We start from the raw sequence: 22,721 nt of genomic DNA on the forward strand, positions 1-22,721 counted from the left end.
TTGGTGTTCTACTCACCAGCTGAAAGCAGACAGGTCCGGGGTGGGCCTCTGTGGGGATAGGTGAGTACACACTGACATCGTATGCAAAATGTTGTCACATAAATGCGTCTAAATTCATATTTTTATGACATACAGTGGCTATAAAAAGTCTGCACACCCATGTTCAAATGCCAGGTTTTTGTGATAACAAAAATGAGACAAAGATACATCATTTCAAAGCTTTTTCCACCATTAATGTGAACTATAACTTGTACAATTTAATTAAAACTAATCTTTTTGAGGTAGAGTAAAAATAAACTGAGATAATGTGGCTGCACTAGTGTGCACACCCTCTAATGACTGCGGATGTGGTGGTGTCTAGAATTAACCAATCATATTCAAACTCCCGTTAAATGGGGTTAACACACACATGCGACCATTTAAAATGCCTATATATAACCCCAAATAAAGTTCTGATGTTCTCATAGGCTTTTCCTGACATTTACTGTATGTAGTCACTTCTTACAGCACACTCTATGGCTGTACTGTATTGTGTTGCCGGGTGGATTATACTCACACGTGAGAAGGGTATAACTCTGCTGCAGGGGAACCAGCCCACCTGTCCTCCAGTCAAGTTTCTGCCCTGAGGGACATGGAACAGATGACTGATTATTTTGGTTGTATCATTTTGATACCCAGGTCCCAGAGCAGGTTTCACTATGACAAAACACTCAACTAATTATTCAATCATTTTATAGTTACTTGAAACATTAAAAATTAAATCAAATGAAATAATTTCGGTACCAATTTAATGAAAAAAAAAAATTATTGATGCAAAAAAATGTTTAGGCTGCGCAATTCTGGTCTTGTAGGATCTCAGTGCGGCTTTTGATACGCTACACCATAATATACTGCTGAACAGGTTGGAAATGTGGGTAGGACTAAATGGAACAGTCGCTAAATGGTCCACGTCCTACCTGGAGGAAAGGAGTTATTTTGTAACCATTGGAAGTGTTCAATTTCATCGAATGGCAATGACCTATGGGGTCCCCTCAAGGGTCAGTTCTTGGACCCCTCCTGTTCAGCCTGTATATGCTACCCTTGGGTCAAATTCTTCAGAACTTTAATTTTGACTATCATAGCTATGCAGATGACACACAGTTATGTCAAGCAGTGTCTCCAGATGACTACAGTTCAATTGAGGCGTTGTGTCACTGTCTAAAACAGATAAATAACTGGATAGTCCCATATTTTCTTCAATTAAACCACAACAAAACTGAGACAATTGTTTTTGGCAAGAAAGAAAAGAGGATTGGTTTTCGTAAATACCTGGAGTCACTCTCCTTAAAAAACAAAGACCAAGTCCGAAACCTTGGTGTACTGATTGATTCTGACCTGACTTTCAACAGTCATATCAAATCAATTACAAAACTGCCTTCTACCATCTGAAGAACATATCCAGAGTGAAGGCTTGCATGTGCCAAGCAGACCAGGAGAAGCTCATCCATGCTTTTATCTCAAGTAGACTTGACTATTGTAATGGTCTTCTGACTGGACTCCCCAAAAAGAGCATTAAACAGCTGCAGCTCGGGTTCTGACGGGAACAAAGAGCATATTACTTCAATTCTGAAGTCTGGCTCCCAGTCAGCTTTAGAATAGATTTCAAAGTTTTGCTCCTGGTCTATAAATCAATCCTGAATACATGAAAGAAATGCTAATGGAATATAAACCCAGTAGGGCTCTGAGATTGTCGGGCTCAGGTCAAATAGTGGAGCACAAAGTCCAAAGCAAACATGGTGAAGCAACATTTAGAAATAATGCTTGCACACAAATGGAATAAGTTGCCAACAGAAGTGACGTCAGCCCCAAATGGGAATGTTTTTAAGTCCAGTTTAAAAAGTTTTTTTTCCCCCGCATGCTTTTTATAGCATTTCCACTTTTAAATATTTCTTTTACTTTTTTCTCTTTGTTTTAAATGTTTATCATCTGTTTTTTGTCTTTGTTTTGAAATGCATTTAATCATGTAAAGCACATTGAGTTTGCCAATAAAGTCATATTAATTGTACTTCATTAATTATTATTTTAAAAATTATATTATTTCAAAATGACATTGAATCAAATCGGCGGACGACTGATTAGAGCGTCTGCCTCACAGTTCTGAGGACCCGGGTTCAATCCCCGGCCCCGCCTGTGTGGAGTTTGCCTGTTCTCCCTGTGCCTGCGTGAGTTTTCTCCGGGCACTCCGGTTTCTTCCCACATCCCCAAAACATGCATGGTAGGTTAATTGAAGACTCTCAATTGGCCGTAGGTGTGAATGTGTGTTTGTTTAAATGTGCCCTGCGATTGGCTGGCAACCAGTTCAGGGTGTACCCCGCCTCCTGCCCGAAGATAGCTGGGATAGGCTCCTAGTGAGGATAAGGGGCTCGGAAAATGGATGGATGGATGGATTTACTCAAATCATTTATCTGCTCTATGGATAAAATGGAAAAACAAAACTATAAACCCATAATAAAGAAAATGGAAAAACATTGCCAAATAATTCCAAATAATATCTTGCAGCACAAGTGGTGGGCATGCTCGAGCCTATCCCAGCTGACTCCACCTCAAAAAAAAATTATACAAACTGCCTGACTAATAATAATTTCTTCATGACGTTATATGTCACCATTCATCCATTTGTCCATTTTCCATACTGCTTATCCCCACTAGGGTGGTGGGCATGCTCGAGCCTATCCCAGCTGAACACCTTGAACTGGTCGCCAGCCAATTGCAGTGCACATATAAGCAAACAACCATTCACACTCACATTCACACCTTCAGACAATTTTCAGAGTCCTCATGCATGTTTTTGGGATGTGGGAGGAAACCGGAGTGCCCGGAGAAAAGCCACGCAGGCACGGGGAGAACAGGCAAACTCCACACAGGCGAGGCCAGGGATTGAACCCCGGTCCTCAGAGCTGTGAGGCTGACGCTCTAACCGGTCGTCCACCGTGCCGCCATGTAATAATTCCAACATCTCAAATAAAAGGTACTTTGTTTGGTAATTCAATGAAAATAAAAGTAAAAGTAGTGGCATGCTTGAAATGGGGGCGTCGTCGACATCAACCACAGGAAATGAGGCTCGGCAACAGGCCACTGTGACGACACGACCTCTCACACTTACTTACTTCCCACCACGATAAGTCCACCTCCACCCGCGTCAGTTCCACTACGTCGCCCTTAGAGAGGTACAGCGGATGCCCAAAGCTGGCGGGCGGCGGCGGCAGGCCGAAGTACTCCTGGCACGCCTCCACCATGGGAAACCCTGATCATTGCAGATCATGAAATGATACATTATAAATGACCATTTTATCTTTCAAATCTATTTCCACTAAAAATAATTTTTCAATTAATTTCTTTATTTTTTCAACTAAGAAATGGGGAAAAAATAATTTTTAATTTTTTTTCATTAAAATTCACTATGATTATTTAAAATATATAGTTGGAAATTTAAAATAACATTCTGCAAGATTGAATGAAGCATAATGTATATAGATAAATGAAAATATTGACTGATATTCATAAACTAATCTAAATAAATTAAATTCAAAATGATAATATATTATATATTGAAAAATCACGAATGTTCTGCTAATAATAATAAAAGCATTATGTAGATAACAAAATAAGCAAAATGTACATCCATCCATCCATTTTCCTCACTCGGGTCGCGGGCTGCTGGAGCCTATCCCAGCTATCTTCGGACGGGAGGCGGGGTACACCCTGAACCGGTCGCCAGCCAATCGCAGGGCACATAGAAACATGCAACCATTCACACCTACAGGCAATTTAGAGTCTTCAGTCAACCTTCCACGCATGTTTTTGGGATGTGGGAGGAAACCGGAGTACGCGGAGAAAAGCCGCACAGGCAGATTTGAACAATATATCATCAAAATATACAAATACAAAATTGTATGTGGCTGCTGTAAATTATTTTATGAATGCAGAAAGTCAATCTTTTGCACAATTGCTGTGGGGGTTCATAAGAAATATATATATTTTTTCTTCATAGAATATTTCCACTCATTTAAATTAGTTTCTCCCCCAGTCCAAACATATATTAAAACAAAAACATATAGGTAATGTATAGGAAGGCAAGGGCATGTTGGGCAATCATAGCATTCCCAGTCAGATTTGATCCCATGTTTCTTACCAATGCCGGTATTCCCTGAGGACCTTTGTGTCCTATTCTACGAGCAACAGAAAAGAAAAAGATTTGTATTACAGCATATTATGAACATTGAAAATTGAACATCATAATGATGTGAGACTCACCTTTCTTGCGGTGCCTGGGTGGTCTAAAAAGGGCAGAGGTTCAGCAATGTTAATGGTACAAATGAATGGATAGTAATCTTGATTCCTTATTTGGGAATTCACCTACTCGCTGACATTTTATTTTGGAACCTATCCTCTGTTATTTGCAGGAAAACTAACCTATTTGCTGTTTTTGTGCTACAGCCAAAGCCTCTGTTTAATGTAAAATAATTGCTTTGGCACCATCTTAAGACAACTTTCTTACAAAAACAAAAAAAAAACAGGAAAGTTGAAATAGCAGAGGGAACGCTTCAACTGGAGGCGACCGACCTGAGCTGCGTCCGCAAGTCGGCAATATGCCCAAGCACTCTTTGTGGGCGGCTATTTTGCAGCGCGTGCAGCGGTAGCCCTGGAAGAAAATCCCTCTGAGGGGGTGGGGAAAAAAGGAGAATGGAGAAGAGTGACGGGGAACCACACAGTCCAGACGGACCCACGTTTGTACCTCAGCATCATGGAGCACGCCTTGCAACACGCCGTCTCCTCAAAGTTGTGCATCTGGAAATCGTGGTTGTTCGCCGCTGCGTTCTCGGGGCACAGGTTGGACCTGTCCAGACATTTAGCAACATGAAATTTGGTCGAAGCCATGCCCGAAAAGACATACAAATTCAGACCCTGAAGCCAGTTCCAGTCAGCATCATGAAATTTGGGAGGCATGACTATCATGAGTAGATCCACACAAAGAAAAGCCGTGCTCGAAAAGACACAGGAAGTCTGTCATTTTGGTTTGAAGCAAGCATTTAAGGTTGATTTGGACATTTCCTTCAAAGAGACATTTGTCCTACAAAGAATATTCTGAGCCCAGAGCTAGTTTCACTTTGCAACATGTAATTTGTGAGGCATGTATATAATAAATAGATCCACAAATTGAGCCTTAAGAAGTCATGCCTGAAAAGAAATAGGAAGTCAACTCATCCTTAAAAGACAAACTTGTCTTACAGATTTTGTTCCAGATTTGAACCACATATACTAGACAGCTGGACAGCGTTAAATTGGGAAAAACATTTCAGTTTTCATCATTGCATGTGGGCAAAGTTTGATAAGTCCCCCTAAAACTCAAAACTCGGACACAGTAACTCAATTTTCACTTTTCCGATTGGCGCCAGTTCCATTTCGAACTTACTGAGCCATCGCAAACTGTTCTAGCCATTTCTTCTTTAGTTCTCGTGTTTTGAAGTATAAGTCGTAGCCGCACTTCCCGTAGGAGTCCAGGAGGAGGAACAGGTAGGACCACTGAGGACACATAAACCTGCGTTAGGGTCTCCACTTTTAGCCACCAAATCGGAGCAGGGAAAACGAGGAAAGGAACGCACCTTCCTTTTGTCCTTCCCCCCCGCTGTCTCGTCTCGGACTTGGTAGTGCTGGAGCTCGATGATCTCCTTCAACTCGAAAGTCTCGCTGCTCTTCTTCTTGCACACAAACAAGGCCTTGTCAAAGAGGAAAGCGTATCTGCGGGGGACATCCAACAATATTGCATGCATGATTTTAAAAAAATAATAACAACTGAGAAATGAAAAGGAAAAAAAAAAAACAAAACTCACCTTTCCTGTTTGGACTTCTTTTCTGTGCTGCTGATCTTCAGCTCTCCGTCCATTTTGGGCCGGCCAAAGAGGGCCAAGGACTGTGACTGTAAATTTATAGAAAATGCGTCATAATAATAATGACAAAAAAAACAGCCTTAAAATACCCAGACCTTTTAAATCACATTGAAAATGATTTACATATACACACACACACACTTATTTAAATACACTGTAAACATTTTTTTTTAATTCCCATTTGAGGGAAACCATGACTATGAAAATGAGATGGACGGCCAGTCACATGACCTCACCATGTTCTCGATAGACAACTGGAAGCTGGTGATCTGCCTGAGAATCTCGTTGTCTCGCTTCACCTCGTTGACACACTGTGCCAGGTCCTAACATGCCAAAAGACATGAATAAGGCACAAAAAACAGATATAAAAAGTCTACACACCCCTGTTCTATCATGAAAAGCCTACTAGAACAGCTGTGCTTTACTTGGAGTTACTCAGAGACACTTTAAATGGTGACTCGTGTGCTAATTCCCATTTAACATGAGTTTGCATGTGACTGGTTAATTCTGAACAAACCCCAGTTATAAGAAGGTGTGTACACTTGTGCGACATTATATCAGTTGTTTCCTTGTTACTTCCCTGTATAAAATATATATATATATATTTTTTTAAATGAGTTTTTTCAATTTATAGGTCACATTGATGCTGAAAAACGTTTTTAAATTATTTATTTTTTGCCACAAAAACCTGGCATTTGAAACCTAACCCTCCACACAAAAACAAATACATAAGCACAAACTCACTCGCATGGCATCGAGAGCCGTGCGCAGGTTTTCCTTGTCTGACGGGTCGGTGGTGTGTTTCACCAGCTCCTGGAGGCACAAACAAAACTCAGAAAAACATTTTAACAACTTCAATTGGATTAGATTACACAGAGTTAATTAATGAGACTATTAAATAAAGAAATTAATTAATCAATAAATTAGTATTTTTAATTTATTTTTTTAAATTAAATACATTTTTTGTCATTAGAATTTTTATTATTATTATATTATCTCTGGCCATGTCCACAATCACACAGGTATTTATCATTATTATTTTTATGTTTTTTTTAAACATTGGGTATAGCCACAAGCACACAGGTATGTTTTAGTTTCTTTTTTTTGAATTCAATTTTTTATTGTTATTATTATTTTTTCTAAACTAAGGCTTTGTATACCGGTATTTTTTTCATCATAATCTTCTATTTATTTTATGTTTAATTTTTTTTAAATTGGCTATAGCCACAATCACACAGGTGTGTATATATGTATATATATATATATATATATATATATTTTGTTTAACAGATTTATTTTGTTATTTTTTTCTAAACAATGGTTCCATCCCCAAGCACAGGTATTTATAATTAAAATTAGTTTTTGTTATTATTGATTTTGTTCTTAAAAACTATGTTTGCATCTACACGCAACTGGGCCTTTTTTTTTTTTTTTTAATTCATTGTATTTTTGAAAATATGGTACTGTCCATAAAGATAGACGTAGTTTTTCTTATTTTTCTATTTAAGCTGATGTGTTACCTTTGCACTCTGTTCAAAAAGCACGTTTCAATGAGTTCCACAGTAATTACTGTGTGTGGGATGTGTACTTTAAAACTGAAACCATAAAACAAATGTTTTCTTTTTCTTTTTACAAGGGCTCTCTCTATTGCAGATTTCCACCTATGACAGTCCAGTTTGGAAAATGACTCCCACAGTGAACAGGGGCTGATTGTATACTGTATATAAAACCCACCTGTAATAGCAGGGGGTATTTAAGGACCCTCTGCATGGGCACCATAAGCAGATCCCTGAGAGAGAATCTGCCGCTGTTTGCTCTCTTGGAACACTCCTGCGAGACGACAAAATCAACAGGGTTCTTTAGCTGAAGGCCAAAAGAATTACACCCAAGGTTTTTGTGTGTGGAATTGTGGACCTCCAGCTTCATCCTGACGTCCTCCCTCGTACTGGCCAGCTTGTCCAGATGCTTGGTCGCCGTTTCCACTTGACTGCAGTAGCGGCCGTAGAGCAGAAGCCTCTGCTTGTAGTTGACAAACACATGGTGAAAATTCTTGGCTCCGTTCCCCACCGAGCTCTGGATCTCGTCCAAAAATTCTCGATGAACGCTGGCCAAATCCTACACACGCAGATAACGTACACAGTGCTGATCCACATTGAAACACCTGTGCGCACAGGTGGAAAAAGTTATCACACTATATTTAAACAGAAGGAAAGAAACATTTGTAAAATTAGATGTACCAATTCGACTCCTTTCCTTAAGTAAAAAAAATATAGACTTGAAAAGTCAATAAAGCCAATGCATTGGTCACAAACCATTCATGGAGCGAGCCTATTCTGACAAAGTAAGGACAAGAAAGTACAGAAAGGAGTCAAAGTAAAATGTTGTCAGAAACATAAAAACTGACACCTGGAAAAAAAATGCATTTGGACTTGGTTACTTCCCACCACTGCCTGTGTGTACCTGTATGTTGACAAAGATGCTCTCCATGTCCTGAGCCTCGAGGAACTTTCCCAGAGGTTTCTTGAAGTGCTGATGAAGATGACAAAAATGAATGAGAACCACAGCTTGTGTGTGCGCGCGTGTAGATGCCTCACACCTGTAAAATAGATTCCAGAGTAGCCGAGTATTTTCCTTCCGTCTGTTTGATCTCCTGAAGGCAGCACTCTCGCTTGTCCACTCCGCACTTCTGCAACACACGCAAATATACAGGAACGGTGCAGGACAGGCAACTAGGGTGGTAGGCAGGTAAGACGGTAGACTGGTCGGTAGAAGTCGCTACGTAGCGAAGTTGGTACATAGCCAGGTGGGTGGCCAGGCAAGTAAGCAGGCAAGCCGCCAGGTAGACAGATGATTGAGTATGTGGGCAATGTAGCCGAGTAGGCAGGTACGCGGTGAGCATGTAGATACGGTAGGTGGGTAGGTGGCTAGGCAAGACGTCAGTCACTAATGCACTTGGTACAGATTGGAGGCAAATTAAGTAGATTGGTAGGTAGTTACGGAGGGATGTAGGCAAGGTAGCTTGGCAGGCGAGTACACTCACAGTTTCGGGTTCAACTGTCCTCATCAAGTCTTCATAGATTTCATCCCCTTCGGCCCCCTCCTCGTCCACACAGTCGTACAAATCGTCTGCTTCATCTACCGTGTCGCTACAGAGCACCGTCCATATTACATTCATTTAGAAAGATGTGCACCTGATTTCTCAAACGCCTTCAAGTGTTTCCGTACTCTATCTTGTCGGACAGGCCGTTGTAGATGTCATCATCAGAAATGTCTCCTCCCAAAGGGAAAGGCCTGAAAGGCAGCATCAATAACATTCATACAATGCAGTGGATACCGGCTATTCGCGGGGGATAGGGACCGGGCCCGGGCCCGGGCCCGACCGCGAATCATGAAAATCAGCGGCTAATTGAAGCCCATTACAATTGCATTGAAAAGCATATACCGGTACATATTATTTTCATTTTATTTGTTTTAAAACCCAAACAATTCTTGAGTAAGCGGGGATAAACTGCCAATAAGTGTTGACAACCCGGGGTTGTTTCCCCTGCGATTGGTTGGCGACCCGTTCAGAGTGTACCCCGCCTCTCGCCCAGAGTCAGCTGAGGGAGGCTCCAGCACGCCCGCGACTCCCGTGAGGATAAGCAGTACGGAAAATGGGCGGATGGATGAATTATTACATATAACGTAACGACCCTAATGAGGATGAGCGGTTCAGAAAATGGATGGATGGTGTTCGTTCCACCCAAAAGAGAAAACAACTTTGTTTTTTTTTGTTTTTTTATAATCGGGAAAAGGTTTGAAAGCATTGAACCTGGGGGGTGGGGATGTGGGGGGGGTGGGGGCAGAGACTTCGCCATCTGTGCTCCCACCCTCAGGAATCTGCTCCCAACACTCCTACGCGACTGTTCAGATCTCTCCACCTTTAAATCCCAACTGAAGACCCACCTCTTTTGAAATGCTTTGAATGTGTAAATCTGACATGTTTTAGTACTGTATTTTTTTATTTGTATTCTAATTCTGCTTCTATCAAAACATTTGATTTGTAAAGCGTCTTTGAGTAAACTTTAAAAGCGCTCTATATAATATATTATTATTTAAAAAATGAAAAAATAATCAGCAAATAGGCAATCTATAGAATCTCTCTCTTTTTGTCTGTCTGTCTGTCTATCTATCTATCTATATATATATATATAGATAGATAGATATATACTGCATGCATATATATGATTTTTCTCACACTAAGGATGTAAAGTACTCACTGAAATGCTCTTTGTGCGGCAATGGGTGAGTGAGACAGGATGGACAAAGTGTTTAGCACCTGTCGCACAACAAACACATGCACACAAAAAAAAGAGTTAAAGATCAAAAGACACTCTAGTAGCATTAACAACTAAGTTATAACTATATATATATATATATACACACATACATACATACATACAACCATGGATATTAAATAGTAAAAAGGCCATTCAATTAATAAAAATGTCATTACATAACTGCAATGTAATTAAAGTAATGCATAAAATGCCATAAAATAATAATTTTAAAAAAAAAACAACCTCTGAGCTACAGTATACCTCAAACACTTCAACTCGACACATGGTGGCGCGACTTCCTGTTCGGAGCAGTGATGGGAGTATTTGTGTTTGGCATCGAGTTGGCGAGCAACTTACCTTGGCAAAATCGCGCACGTCGAACAGGTCGAAGGCTTCAAACAGTTCGTTCTTCTTCAGCTGGAACTTGTCCTGACACACTACCAGGAAGGTCCGGATGTTCTTGAGGCACAGGAACTACACACCAGATCACGACGTTACACACACATTTGATCCTCTGTGATTGGACATTTATTCAGAACCCACTGAAGACATGGCATCTGTAAAACTGAAGATTACGGTACAGTTGAAAGAGAAAGTGCGGCACAAATGTGAGATTTTTATACCAAAATAGAACCCCAATTCCAATGAAGTTGGGACGTTGTGTTAAACATAAATAAAAACAGAATACAATGATTTACAAATCATCTTCAACCTATATTTAATTGAATACACTACAAAGACAAGCTATTTAATGTTCAAACTGATAAACTTGATTGTTTTTAGCAAATAATCATGAACTTAGAATCGTATGGCTGCAACACGTTCCAAAAAAGATGGCACAGGGCCATGCTTACCACTGTGTTACATCACCTTTTCTTTTAATAAACGTTTTTGGGAACCGAGGACACTAATTGTTGAAGCTTTGTAGGTGGAATTCTTTCCCATTCTTGCTCGATGTACAGCTTCAGCTGTTCAACAGTCCGGGGTCCCCGTTGTTGTATTTTATGCTTCATGATGCGCCACACATTTTCAATGGGAGACAGGTCTGGACTGGAGGCAGGCCAGTCTAGTACCTGCACTCTTTTACTACGAAGCCACGCTGTTGTAACACGCGCAGAATGTGGTTTGGCATTGTCTTGATGAAATAAGCAGCGGCGTCCATGAAAAAGACGTTGCTTGGATGGCAGCATATGTTTCTCCAAAACCTGTATGTACCTTTCAGCATTAATGGTGCCTTCATTAATGGTGCCTAAGAATGTGAGGAGCTTTCACCAAAATATAATCTGCACAAGAGTTACTGCTGTAGAGGTCATTAGTTAAGTTTATAGAGAAACTACTGTGCTCGTGCATAGTAAAACAAAACCTGCTAAAGAAAGTTGGACGGAAAATTTGACAGCGTAACATAATCCACACGACAACACATTTTTACAACATTATTATTATATATATTTTTTTAAATCCACCTGGGGTTGACTTTTACACTTGTTCGACAATTAATAATAAAATGTGTTTGAGAAAAGTGCTGAGCATGAGAAACGAGACACAAACAAGGTAGCGAAAGAGGCAACACAAGTTATAAGAACTGCAAAAAATAACTGCAAAGAGCACCATGAAAAGTGCAGCCCACATGTAGACGGTGGCCGGGCCATATGACATTTTACATAACTTCCTGTGTGTTTGTGTGTGCGAGTGTTAAACAGAGTGGGAAGTGTCGCTTGAGAAAAGAGGAACTGCTGAGTCGCGACAGACACACATCTATCTTCACGCCAGCATGTCGTCCGTTGCCCCGCATCAGATATGCCGAGTGACTCGTGGCAACTGGAAGTGCCTCTGCTTTTTGTGTAACACGATGTATATGTGTGCGTGTGTCACAGTGTACATTCCCGAGTGTCGTCGTCTAACACGACCCGGAAGTGTCCTAACCACGATTGGCCACATCGGGGATTTCCCAAAGGTTCACGTTTGTGAAACACACACACGCGCACTCGCACAAGGCAAAAAATAATAAGTCATGAAATAAGCGAAACGGTCAATAAATGACCCAAAATGGAATTTTCAACAACACAAAACAATTTTAGCACATCCGCCTCACAGTTCTGAGGACTCGGGATCGAATCCGGCCTCGCCTGTGTGGAGTTTGCATGTTCTCCCCGTGCCTGTGTGGCTTTTCTCCGGGTACTCCGGCTTCCTCCCACATCCCCAAAACATGCACGCTCGGTTAATCGAAGACTCTCAATTGCCCGTCGGTGTGAATGTGCGAGCGAATGGTTGTTGGTTTATACAGTGGGTACGGAAAGTATTCAGACCCCCTTACATTTGTCATTCTTTGTTATATTGCAGCCATTTGCTAAAATCATTTAAGTTCATTTTTTTCCTCATTAATGTACACACACAGCACCCCATATTGACAGAAAAAAACGGAATTGTTGAAATTTTTACAGATTTATTAAAAAAGAAAAACTAACTAACACAGCCATAAGTATTCAGACCCTTTGCTGTGACACCCATATATTTAACTCGGGCGCTGTCCATTTCTTCTGATCCTCCTTGAGATGGTTCTACATCTTCGTCGGAGTCCAGCTGTGTTGGATTATACTGATTGGACTTGATTAGGAAAACCACACACACCTGTCTAGATAGGTAAGACCTTACCGCTCACAGTGCATGTCACAGCAAATGAGAATCATGAGGTCAAAGGAACTGCCTGAAGAGCTCAGAGACAGAATTCTGGCAAGGCACCGATGTGGCCAAGGTTACAAAACAATTTCTGCTGCACTTAAGGTTCCTAAGAGCACAGTGGCCTCCATAATCCTGAAATGGAAGACGTTTGGGACGACCAGAACCCTTCGTCGAGCTGGCCGTCCGGCCAAACTGAGCAATCGGGGGAGCTGAGCCTTGGTGAGAGAGTGAAAGAAGAACCCAAAGACCACTGTGGCTGAGCTCCAAAGATGCAGTCGGCAGATGGGAGAAAGTTCTAGAAAGTCAACCTTCACTGCAGCCCTCCACCTGTCAGGGCTTTATGGCAGAGTGGCCCGACAAAAGCCTCTCCTCAGTGCAAGACACTAAAAGACACCTGAAGGACTCCAAGATGGTGAGAAATAAGATTATCTGGTCTCATGAGACCAAGATAGAACTTTTTGGCCTTAATTCTAAGCGGCATATGTGGAGAAAAGCAGGCACTGCTCATCACCGGTCCAATACAGTCCCAACAGTGAAGCACGGTGGTGGCAGCATCATGCTGTGGGGGGGGGGTTCAGCTGCAGGGACAGGGAGACTGGTTGCAATCGAAGGATGCTGCCACCACCGTGCTTCACTGTAGATATGGTGTGCTTTTGTGAAGAGCAGTGCTGTATTTGCGCCAAACATACCCTTTGGAATTATGGCCGAAAGGTTCAACCTTGGTTTGATCAACAATAACATTTTCCCACATGCATTTGGGAGATTTTTCAATGTAGCTGAAGCTTGGATGTTTTTCTTTCTAAGATATGGCTTCCCTCTCACCAAGCTGCCCCACAGTCCAGACATATGAAGCAGATGGAAGATTGATGTCACATGTAATAAACAGCCAGTATTTGCTAGAAATTCCTGCAGCTCCCTCAGTGTCCCCGTCGACATCTTGGCAGCCTCAGTGACCAATTTTCTTATCGTGTTTCCATCAATTTTGGCGGGACCTGTAGTCCTGTGTCATATTTTCTCCACTTCATGATGATTTTCTTCGCTACATTTAATGCCTTGAAAATTCTTTTGTACCCTTCTGCGAACTGATACCTTTTGAAAAACGAGATCCCTTTGATGCTGTGGAAGTTCTCTGCTGAGCATAACTTATGCTGTAAAGGTGTCGGGGAAAGCCAACTGGAACAGCTGAACTTTATTTAGGGGTTATACAGAAGCACTTGAAATGGCGGCAGGTGTGTGTTGACTTCCATTTAAGATGAGTTTAAATGTGATCGGTTAATTCTGAACACAACCGTATCCCCAGTTATAAGAGGGAGTGCACACTTGTGCAACCCCATTATTGCCGTTTTACTCCCCCTCAAAATATTTATTTTTTAATTCTACTGAAGTGTTACAGATTATAGGTCACATTAATGGTGGAAAAAGTTTTGAAATGATTGGTCTCACTTCTTGATTTCACAAAAAGCTGGCATTTGAACAGGGGTGTGTAAACTTTTGTGTGTGCGTAACTTACCTGGGACATCTGTGGGCGCAGGTTGATCTCTCTCAGGTTGACGGCCTGAGGCAGCAGGTTGTTGAGCAGCTGGCATAGCAGCACGCCATCTCTTAGGGCCTGCGCCAGGTCGCACACCTGGCACACATGCAGACAAGCGCACACACTGTTGGTTACTTTTTAGGAAGTATAAACTAAGCTAGTTGAGTTGCATGCACGGCTTCACCTGCGCACCCTCCCACGTGACGCGGTGCGTCTCCGGCAGGACCCGGCACTCGATCAGCCATTTTGCACACTGGCGCCACAACTCCATCCTGTGAGTTGCTGAGGTCCTGATGGGAATGAGGCACTGAATTGATCCATATTTTGACACATTTTTGTGACTTCGTCACGTCATATTGAGCTGACTGGTATCAGGCTTTTAACATTTTCTTTATTGTTAAAGGTCACAAAACAACAAAATGATCCGAGGTACAAATATATTAGCAAATGGAATAGAGCCGCAATAACTAACCGATTATCCGAGAGCAGCCCGGCGGACGGGACGCGTTCCACACCGAGGGACTCAGGGCGGTCCGCCGAAAACCGGCCGCAGGAACCCAATTTATTTCATGCATAACGTACTGCACAACAGGCTAGCTGAAAACACTTTTAAGACAAGTGGAGTGCTTTCAATGAAAACTTGAGGAGTTGAGCGCATCACAAAAGTGCTGTTAATGAGCATCACAAGTGTGGCTTGTTTAAAAAGCACAAATACTTGTAATTCAAGTGAATTCTGCCTTGATATTTCAGAGTTTGATTTCTTAAAGCTTGTTTCAAATAGGTATAGCCTCCCTGTAATTCATGTCAATTCTGCCTTTTTATTCAAGTATTTTGTCTGTTTTATTTGATTTGATTCAAGAAGTCTGCCTTTTTCAACTACAAAAAAAAACATGTGTGCCTTTTTATTTACTTCATAAAAAGTGTGCCTTTTTATTTATATAGCTCAAGGACTTTCATGTTTTCAACAGCGCATAAAAGCTTTTGTATTACTGGGCTATTTTTGGGTGAAATAAATTTGAGTTGCTAAAGAATGTCATAATTTTGGGTTGCGACTTAATGACCAAGTTCAATGTTGGCTCCTGAGGCAAAACCAGTTGGGAACCATTGAGTAGCTGAAAGTTTGAATATTAAACTTGCATCGACAGTGGTTTATTTCCCCTGACATTTTTTTTTAGGCTTGAAGTGGGGATTTGATAACTGTGCAATTAATTATAAGTGATGCTAAGAATAATAAAACTGGCCTCTTTTTTTTTTTTTTCTTTCCATAGGGCCCGTTGAGAAATGAAAAGACAGGGGGACAAGATATTTAACTTCTTTTTAAAGAGAACCAAGACAGGCAACATCGAGAGTGTGAGTGAATAACTGTGTGTGTGTGTGTGTGTGTGTGTCTGAGTGGATAACTGTGTGAGTGGGTTACTCTGTGATTATTGAAAAATAGTTGCAGTTGTGTTTCTGTGTACATTGTGTTGTAAACATTGTTAATAAACTTTATTTTATGCGCACAAGCCTCATCTTCTGTGCGCAGTATGTGCATTGCAACATTTAGAGACTCGGATTGCAATTCATTGGTCGAGAAACAAATTCATTGTCATAGTCTGTGGACCCCCTGAAATAGCCTTGGCCACCCCGAGGATAAAAGTCTAGCTCCGCCACTGTGAATGTGAGTGCAAACGGTTGCTTGTTTCTATGTGCGCTGCGATTGGCTGGCGACCAGTTCAAGGTGGACCCCGCCTCTCGCCCGAAGATAGCTGGGATAGGCTCCGGCACGCCCGCGACCCACGTGAGGATAAAGCAGTAAACCAAACACTATAAAGGGTACGGAGCCCCCCTGGTGCCAAGGTATGAGAAAAATAACATTCATTGATAATCCCTACCCTCAGTTTAGCGAATATCTGGGGCTCCGTATACTTACGTATATCTGTCAAGTGAAGTCAATTCTATTTCTATGTTATATTCTTACTCGTGTGAATTCTGTGTATAAATTGTCATGTCGTGATATATCCTACATCCCATTTCTTTCAACTGAAAGGCAATATTGCTGTCGTTCGAGGGGGTTGATCATTATATAGCAGTACTAGCAGGACTGGCTACAATTAGCCTGCGTGTTTCCTAAACACAGTACTAAACTGAGGGTACGGTTTACTAAACTGAGGGAACGGTTTACTAAACTGAGGGTACGGTTTACTAAACTGAGGGTACGGTTTACTAAACTGAGGGTACGGTTTACTAAACTGAGGGTACGGTTTACTAAACTGAGGGTACGGGTTACTAAAGTGAGGGTACAGTTTACTAAACTGAGGGAACGGTTTACTAAACTGAGGGTACGGTTTACTAAACTGAGGGTACGGGTTACTAAAGTGAGGGTACGGTTTACTAAACTGAGGGTACGGTTTACTAAACTGAGGGAACGGTTTACTAAACTGAGGGTACGGTTTACTAAACTGAGGGTACGGTTTACTAAACTGAGGGAACGGTTTACTAAACTGAGGGTACGGGTTACTAAAGTGAGGGTACAGTTTACTAAACTGAGGGTACGGTTTACTAAACTGAGGGTACGGGTTACTAAAGTGAGGGTACGGGTTACTAAAGTGAGGGTACGGTTTACTAAACTGAGGGTACGGTTTACTAAACTGAGGGAACGGTTTACTAAACTGAGGGTACGGTTTACTAAACTGAGGGTACGGGTTACTAAAGTGAGGGTACAGTTTACTAAACTGAGGGAACGGTTTACTAAACTGAGGGTACGGTTTACTAAACTGAGGGTACGGGTTACTAAAGTGAGGGTACGGTTTACTAAACTGAGGGTACGGTTTACTAAACTGAGGGAACGGTTTACTAAACTGAGGGTACGGTTTACTAAACTGAGGGTACGGTTTACTAAACTGAGGGAACGGTTTACTAAACTGAGGGTACGGGTTACTAAAGTGAGGGTACAGTTTACTAAACTGAGGGAACGGTTTACTAAACTGAGGGTACGGTTTACTAAACTGAGGGTACGGGTTACTAAAGTGAGGGTACGGTTTACTAAACTGAGGGTACGGGTTACTAAAGTGAGGGTACAGTTTACTAAACTGAGGGTACGGTTTACTAAACTGAGGGTACGGTTTACTAAACTGAGGGTACGGTTTACTAAACTGAGGGAACGGTTTATTAAACTGAGGGTACGGGTTACTAAAGTGAGGGTACAGTTTACTAAACTGAGGGTACGGTTTACTAAACTGAGGGTACGGTTTACTAAACTGAGGGTACGGTTTACTAAACTGAGGGAACGGTTTACTAAACTGAGGGTACGGTTTACTAAACTGAGGGTACGGGTTACTAAAGTGAGGGTACAGTTTAATAAACTGAGGGAACGGTTTACTAAACTGAGGGTACGGTTTACTAAACTGAGGGTACGGGTTACTAAAGTGAGGGTACGGTTTACTAAACTGAGGGTACGGTTTACTAAACTGAGGGAACGGTTTACTAAACTGAGGGTACGGTTTACTAAACTGAGGGTACGGTTTACTAAACTGAGGGAACAGATTATCAATGAATTTAATTTTTCTCATACCTTGGCACCAGGGGGGCTCCGTAATAAGGACAGTAATCACATGCATGTTTTTTTTTTCTCGTCATGTGTGGGGTCTCTGCTACTTTAACTAATCAGTTAAGATGTTAAAAATCAGTCCGTGTGTGCCCGTCTCAATTGCCAGCATAATAAGTGATCGAGGGAAGCTGTTACCGCTACCAACTCTCTATTGTCTTCAACTTTCACTTCCTGTTGGTTGTTCCAATACTTTTGTCCGTAATGCAGTTTACACACCGATTAAAAAATACAATTCCAAAATCCAAACACAAAAAGATGGCCAAAAGTGAAGACCGAAAGCAAGAGAAAAAGCCGATGAGCTCACCTTTAGACGGTTCTTCGGCGTGGACGCTCGTCTCTCGTCGGCGACTTCATTATCACACTGTGCCGTTGGCCCTCAGTTCCACGGTGGGTGTTCATTTGCGCCGTCTCTGCACTTCCTTTTTCGCGTTCACGCGGAAGCAGAGGAGTTAGGTGTGAGTTAGTTCGTCCGATGACGTCATATGTGCAGTTTGTAGACTCAACTTTCCGTGATGATGTAAGAAGCAGAGTGAAGAAAGGAAGTGAAATGATGCTAAAAATGAAAATAGCGTACATGACAAAAAAAAAAAAAAGCCAAGAAAAAAAAAAAAAAAGCCATGATGTTCTTGTTTCGTTCTGTAGAGGTCGCTGTTGCATTATTGTATTGGTAAAGGCTGAATTTTGCATTTAAAATCTTTAGATTGGGCACACTGGATTTCTTTCAAGATAAAAGGTGGCAGTCTTTCAAGAATGGTCGTATTCTGTCAAAAATAAAATGTCATAGTTATTGAGATTTAAAAAAAATGTATTTTTGGAGGGGGAAAGTTGTAGTATTAGGAGAACAAAGTATGATTTATTTCATTAAAAAGTTGTATTTCTTTCGATGGAAAGTTGTAATTTTTCGTTAAAAATATTCTTTTTGGAAAAAGTTGATCTTTTCATTAGTTCCAGGGTCAAATTGTCGCCATCATAAAACGTTATTTAAGTGACAAGCGTGACTCTCTAACAGGGACTATAAAAGTTCCCCCCCCCCCCCAAAAAAAAAAAAAATAAATAAATAAAAAACACTTTGGTTTTCTCGTATGAGTGTTCTGAAAAGGCCCCTCTGCGAGCTACTTCCTTCCGTATGACCCAGCATTGGCCAAGACCGCCCCCTCTTCCTCTGATGAGTTGCCTCCGTGTAGAAGACCCACCCGTGAGAGCACACCTTTGTTACGTTGACAGCGATGGCTCGGGAGCCGAAAGGCAAGGCGGAGATCTTCGCTCGTGACGTAGATCACATCCATCCAGCCATTCATTCCTTTTCTGAGCCGCTTCTCCTCACGAGGGTCGCGGGCGTGCCGGAGCCTATCCCAGCTGTCATCGGGCAGGAGGCGGGGGGGGGGGGGGCACCCCGAACCGGCTGCCAGCCAATCGCAGGGCACAAATAAACAAACAACCATTTGCACTCGCATTTAGACCTACAGGCAATTTACCTAGCATGCATGTTTTGGGGATGCTCAGCCGGGATCGGCTCCAGCACGGAGCGGGACGGAAAATGAATGCATTTTGTCACAACAAGCCATATTATGAAGAATTATTTACCTGAGATAAACAGTGAAGTAAAAATGAGCATTGAGAGCTTGAGAGAGAGAGATTTTGAGATTTTTTTTTAAAAACAATTGTCATTTTATGAAAACCAAAGAGTATTTTTTTTTCTAGGTAAAAAGACTCAATCTTTCAAGTCTAGTATTTTTGGGGGATATAAAAAAACCAGAATACAGTAAAGTTGTATTTTTTTGCGAGTGAGTGACGCTGTCATCTCGTGGCCAGAAAGAATCGAGTTGTTTCGTGTACGATAAGCGTTTAGCCTGCGTCAAGGCCCAGAACGCTTGGTATTTCTGTTCGTTTGTCACCTTCACAGACGTCTTGCTCGTTCACGGAGGTTGACACGCAGCGGGTGGTACCATGATGATTACAGAGGGGGGTGGACGCTTCCATTGCTTTACGATGACACGCACCTTTATCCAGAGTCTCGCTAAAATGTCGTGGCTTCTTTCCTGGGCTGAGCATAGAAAATGAATGTGTCCCACTATTCACTTTTGTGCACAGTATTGTTGATGAACTTTTATAAAATGACTTTTTGCACACACGCTCACTCAAGTGCATTGCGCGTCTCACCTGTGACACGTTGACAGCTAGATTTTCACACGCACACCCTTCTCCTCGTCTTTGACATGCCGGGATCCGCCCGGACCTGCTCCCCATCGCCCGTGCTCCGATTGGCCGGTGGCGTCGCCGCCGTGCCGTCCCATTGGCTTCCCTGCGAGGACAGATGTTGAGAGACAGACGCTTAATGTGCTGACTTGACAAGTTCTACTCGGGAAAAGCAGAAGAAAGTGAAACATCGCACGGAAGCGCTCCCAGAATTCCTTGGTGCGTCCCGCCGACGGGTAGGTGCGACATTCTGGAGCAAACCACTTGACTCACGAAGAAGTCCAAAGCGGTCATGCTTGCTGGCATTTTCTGCTCTTGATCGTCTTTCTCTGTGCGGGTCAGACATGAATAATCGCTCCATTGCCTGGTGGCTGCGGCAGATCGGCCTGCCCCGGTACACTAAGACCCTGGAGAGTGAATATTATGGACTGGAGGTATGTCAAAATGTGTTTTAAGTCCACCTAAAATCTGGTGTTTTTCCAAAATATAAAGCCCCAATCTTGCGAGGAATACTCATATTTTTCCATTTTGGGTGAAAAAAGTGTCAAACTGTCACCGTCGCAAAAGGTTGTATTCTTAGAGATAAAAAGTGGAAATCTTTCGCCAATAGTTGTAGTTTTTCAAGATTAAAAAGTAACGGCTTTGTATTTTTTGTGTGAAAATGGTTGTAATATGACAAGAAGTTGGTCATTTTTGGGTGAAGAAAAGTTGTATTTGTTAGATCAAGTCTAATTTGTGGTGAAAAAAGTAAGAAGAGAATTAAGTCCTATTTGTTTTAAATACAAAACCATCTTTTTCGTGGGGGAAAAAGTCAATATTACGAGAATAACGTAGTGTTTCTTCTAGATAGGAAAGTCTCATTTGGGGGATTTTTTTTGGTTTCAGGTTCAAATTGTCGTCATCATCATCATTTTTTTGTCATACAAGTTGCATGAGGTAAAATGCTGTATTTTTAGAGATAAAAAGTGGACATCTTTCAGTTCCCCCCCAGATTAAAAAGTTCCAGTCTTTCCAAATTTGTCATCTTTTTCAACAAAAAAAAGCAATATTTATTTTGATTTTCCTGCGGAAAAAAAAAAATCATATTACAAGAATAAAGTACTTTCTTTGGGGTGAAAAAAAGTTATTTTTTTTCCTCGAGATAAAAAGTATGAAAAAAACCGATTATTTTTTTCGTGAAAAAAAAGTCGTGTTTCTTTTGATAAAAAAACATTTTTGTGAAAAGTTTTTCATTCAGTCATACAAGTTGAATGAGATAGAAGTGTTATTTTTCGAGACAAAAAGTGGAAATCTTACTCTAATATTTTTTCCAAGATAAAAAAGTCACAATCTTTCGCAAATACTGTAGTTCTATTTTTCAAGATCAAAAAGTAGTACCCTTTCAAGACAAAAGCAAAATCTTTTGTATTTTTTTGTGTGAAAAGTTGCAAATTTCTTTCAAGATAAGCTGTCAAGATCAAAATTCAGATTTTGTGAATTTTCCAGTGAGAATATTACAAGAATAAAGTATTAATTTTGGGGAATGAAGTTGTATTTTTTTCAATATAAGAAGTAGAGATCTTTTGAGGATATTTGTTTTTATTGTGGATATAAGGTATATAAGGGGGGGGGGGGGGGGGGGTGGAAAAAGTCGTAATATTGAGAATAAAGTTGTACTGATCGGACTTCAGGGTCTGTTGAATGTGAACGACCATGAGCTGAAGGAGGTGGGGATCGAGGATGCCTCGCACAGAGAAACCATCCTGACTCAGCTTCGGAGGCACCGCCAGAAGCTGGACCCGCACGCCGGTAAAGCACTGAAGTTTTTTTGCCCAATTCGAGAATAAAGTTCTAGATTTTTTCAAACTATAATATTTTTTTTTTTTTAGATCAAATATCTTCTTTTTTTTTTTTCAGGTAAACACGAATACAGTTCCGAAAATAACGTCACATTTTTAATTGTTAAAAAGTTATATTATTACAAGAATAGGGTTGTACTTTTGAAAGATGAAAACATCTTTTTGGGGTGAAATGTTTTTTTCAAAAAAATGTTTTTTTGTGAGAAAAGATGTAATATTAGGAGAATAAAGTCAGATTTTTCTTGAAATTTGTTTTTAATCCTATGAGATTAAAAACACATTTTCAAGGAGAAAAGTAGTATTTTCTAAGATGAGAATTTTTCGGGAAGAATTGGAAAATTGAGAATAAATTTGTACTTTTTCAAGAGCAAATGTTGCAAATCTTTTGAAAATACTATGCTATTTTTTTTTTCTTTCCCATTTCCTAACTTAGATTTTTTTTGCACAAAAAAGTCTTAGTACCACAAGATTAAAATAAGATTTTTCACATTTTCTTAACCATCATTCTTATTATTGTTCTTTATTTGGAGAATTAATTCATATTTTGTTTAGCTGAAGTCCAAAAAGGTTGTAATATTACAAAGTGATACATCTCGACTGAGAGACAATCTTTGTATGTCATGGAGGAGCTTAGTTTAGCCT

The 22,721-nt window shown here is 40.9% G+C and overlaps 2 protein-coding genes across 18 annotated transcripts in view; one reads left to right on the forward strand and one right to left on the reverse strand.

Moving 5' to 3' along the window:
- Positions 1-22,721, reverse strand: part of LOC133476645 (proto-oncogene vav-like) — a 33,087-nt gene that overhangs the window by 7,515 nt on the left and 2,851 nt on the right. For 2 of the 16 annotated variants that reach the window (XR_009788104.1, XM_061770313.1), the window contains exons 1-26: positions 20,206-20,508; positions 19,941-20,089; positions 19,253-19,447; positions 18,350-18,464; positions 14,641-14,746; positions 14,436-14,552; positions 10,604-10,720; positions 10,187-10,245; positions 9,153-9,218; positions 8,968-9,073; positions 8,524-8,613; positions 8,388-8,456; positions 7,842-8,042; positions 7,662-7,757; positions 6,672-6,740; positions 6,164-6,250; positions 5,871-5,956; positions 5,643-5,778; positions 5,453-5,562; positions 4,775-4,876; positions 4,603-4,697; positions 4,294-4,316; positions 4,172-4,208; positions 3,147-3,283; positions 557-622; positions 17-48 (exon numbers count right to left, since the gene is read on the reverse strand). Coding sequence is in view for 14 of the 16 variants with exons in the window: in XM_061770313.1 (XP_061626297.1) it covers positions 17-48; positions 557-622; positions 3,147-3,283; positions 4,172-4,208; positions 4,294-4,316; positions 4,603-4,697; positions 4,775-4,876; positions 5,453-5,562; positions 5,643-5,778; positions 5,871-5,956; positions 6,164-6,250; positions 6,672-6,740; positions 7,662-7,757; positions 7,842-8,042; positions 8,388-8,456; positions 8,524-8,613; positions 8,968-9,073; positions 9,153-9,218; positions 10,187-10,245; positions 10,604-10,720; positions 14,436-14,552; positions 14,641-14,727 (1,988 nt within the window). In the remaining 2 variants the exon portion in view is untranslated. Of the gene's footprint in view, positions 1-16; positions 49-556; positions 623-3,146; positions 3,284-4,171; positions 4,209-4,293; positions 4,317-4,602; positions 4,698-4,774; positions 4,877-5,452; positions 5,563-5,642; positions 5,779-5,870; positions 5,957-6,163; positions 6,251-6,671; positions 6,741-7,661; positions 7,758-7,841; positions 8,043-8,387; positions 8,457-8,523; positions 8,614-8,967; positions 9,074-9,152; positions 9,219-10,186; positions 10,246-10,603; positions 10,721-14,435; positions 14,553-14,640; positions 14,747-18,349; positions 18,549-19,238; positions 19,448-19,940; positions 20,090-20,205; positions 20,578-22,721 lie in introns of those variants that run through there. The other 14 variants (XM_061770302.1, XM_061770304.1, XM_061770301.1 and 11 more) reach the window with 13 other exon arrangements.
- The window catches only part of sh2d3a (SH2 domain containing 3A), a 20,508-nt gene continuing 18,215 nt past the window's right edge, over positions 20,429-22,721 (forward strand). Inside the window, exons 1-3 of one of the 2 annotated variants that reach the window (XM_061770314.1) lie at positions 20,429-20,477; positions 20,584-20,675; positions 21,912-22,029. In XM_061770314.1, the coding sequence (XP_061626298.1) occupies positions 20,586-20,675; positions 21,912-22,029 (208 nt within the window). In that variant the 5' untranslated portion in view covers positions 20,429-20,477; positions 20,584-20,585. Of the gene's footprint in view, positions 20,478-20,542; positions 20,676-21,911; positions 22,030-22,721 lie in introns of those variants that run through there. The other variant, XM_061770315.1, reaches the window with a different exon arrangement.

This window comes from Phyllopteryx taeniolatus, chromosome 4 (assembly GCF_024500385.1).
Source record: "Phyllopteryx taeniolatus isolate TA_2022b chromosome 4, UOR_Ptae_1.2, whole genome shotgun sequence".
NCBI lineage: Eukaryota > Metazoa > Chordata > Actinopteri > Syngnathiformes > Syngnathidae > Phyllopteryx > Phyllopteryx taeniolatus.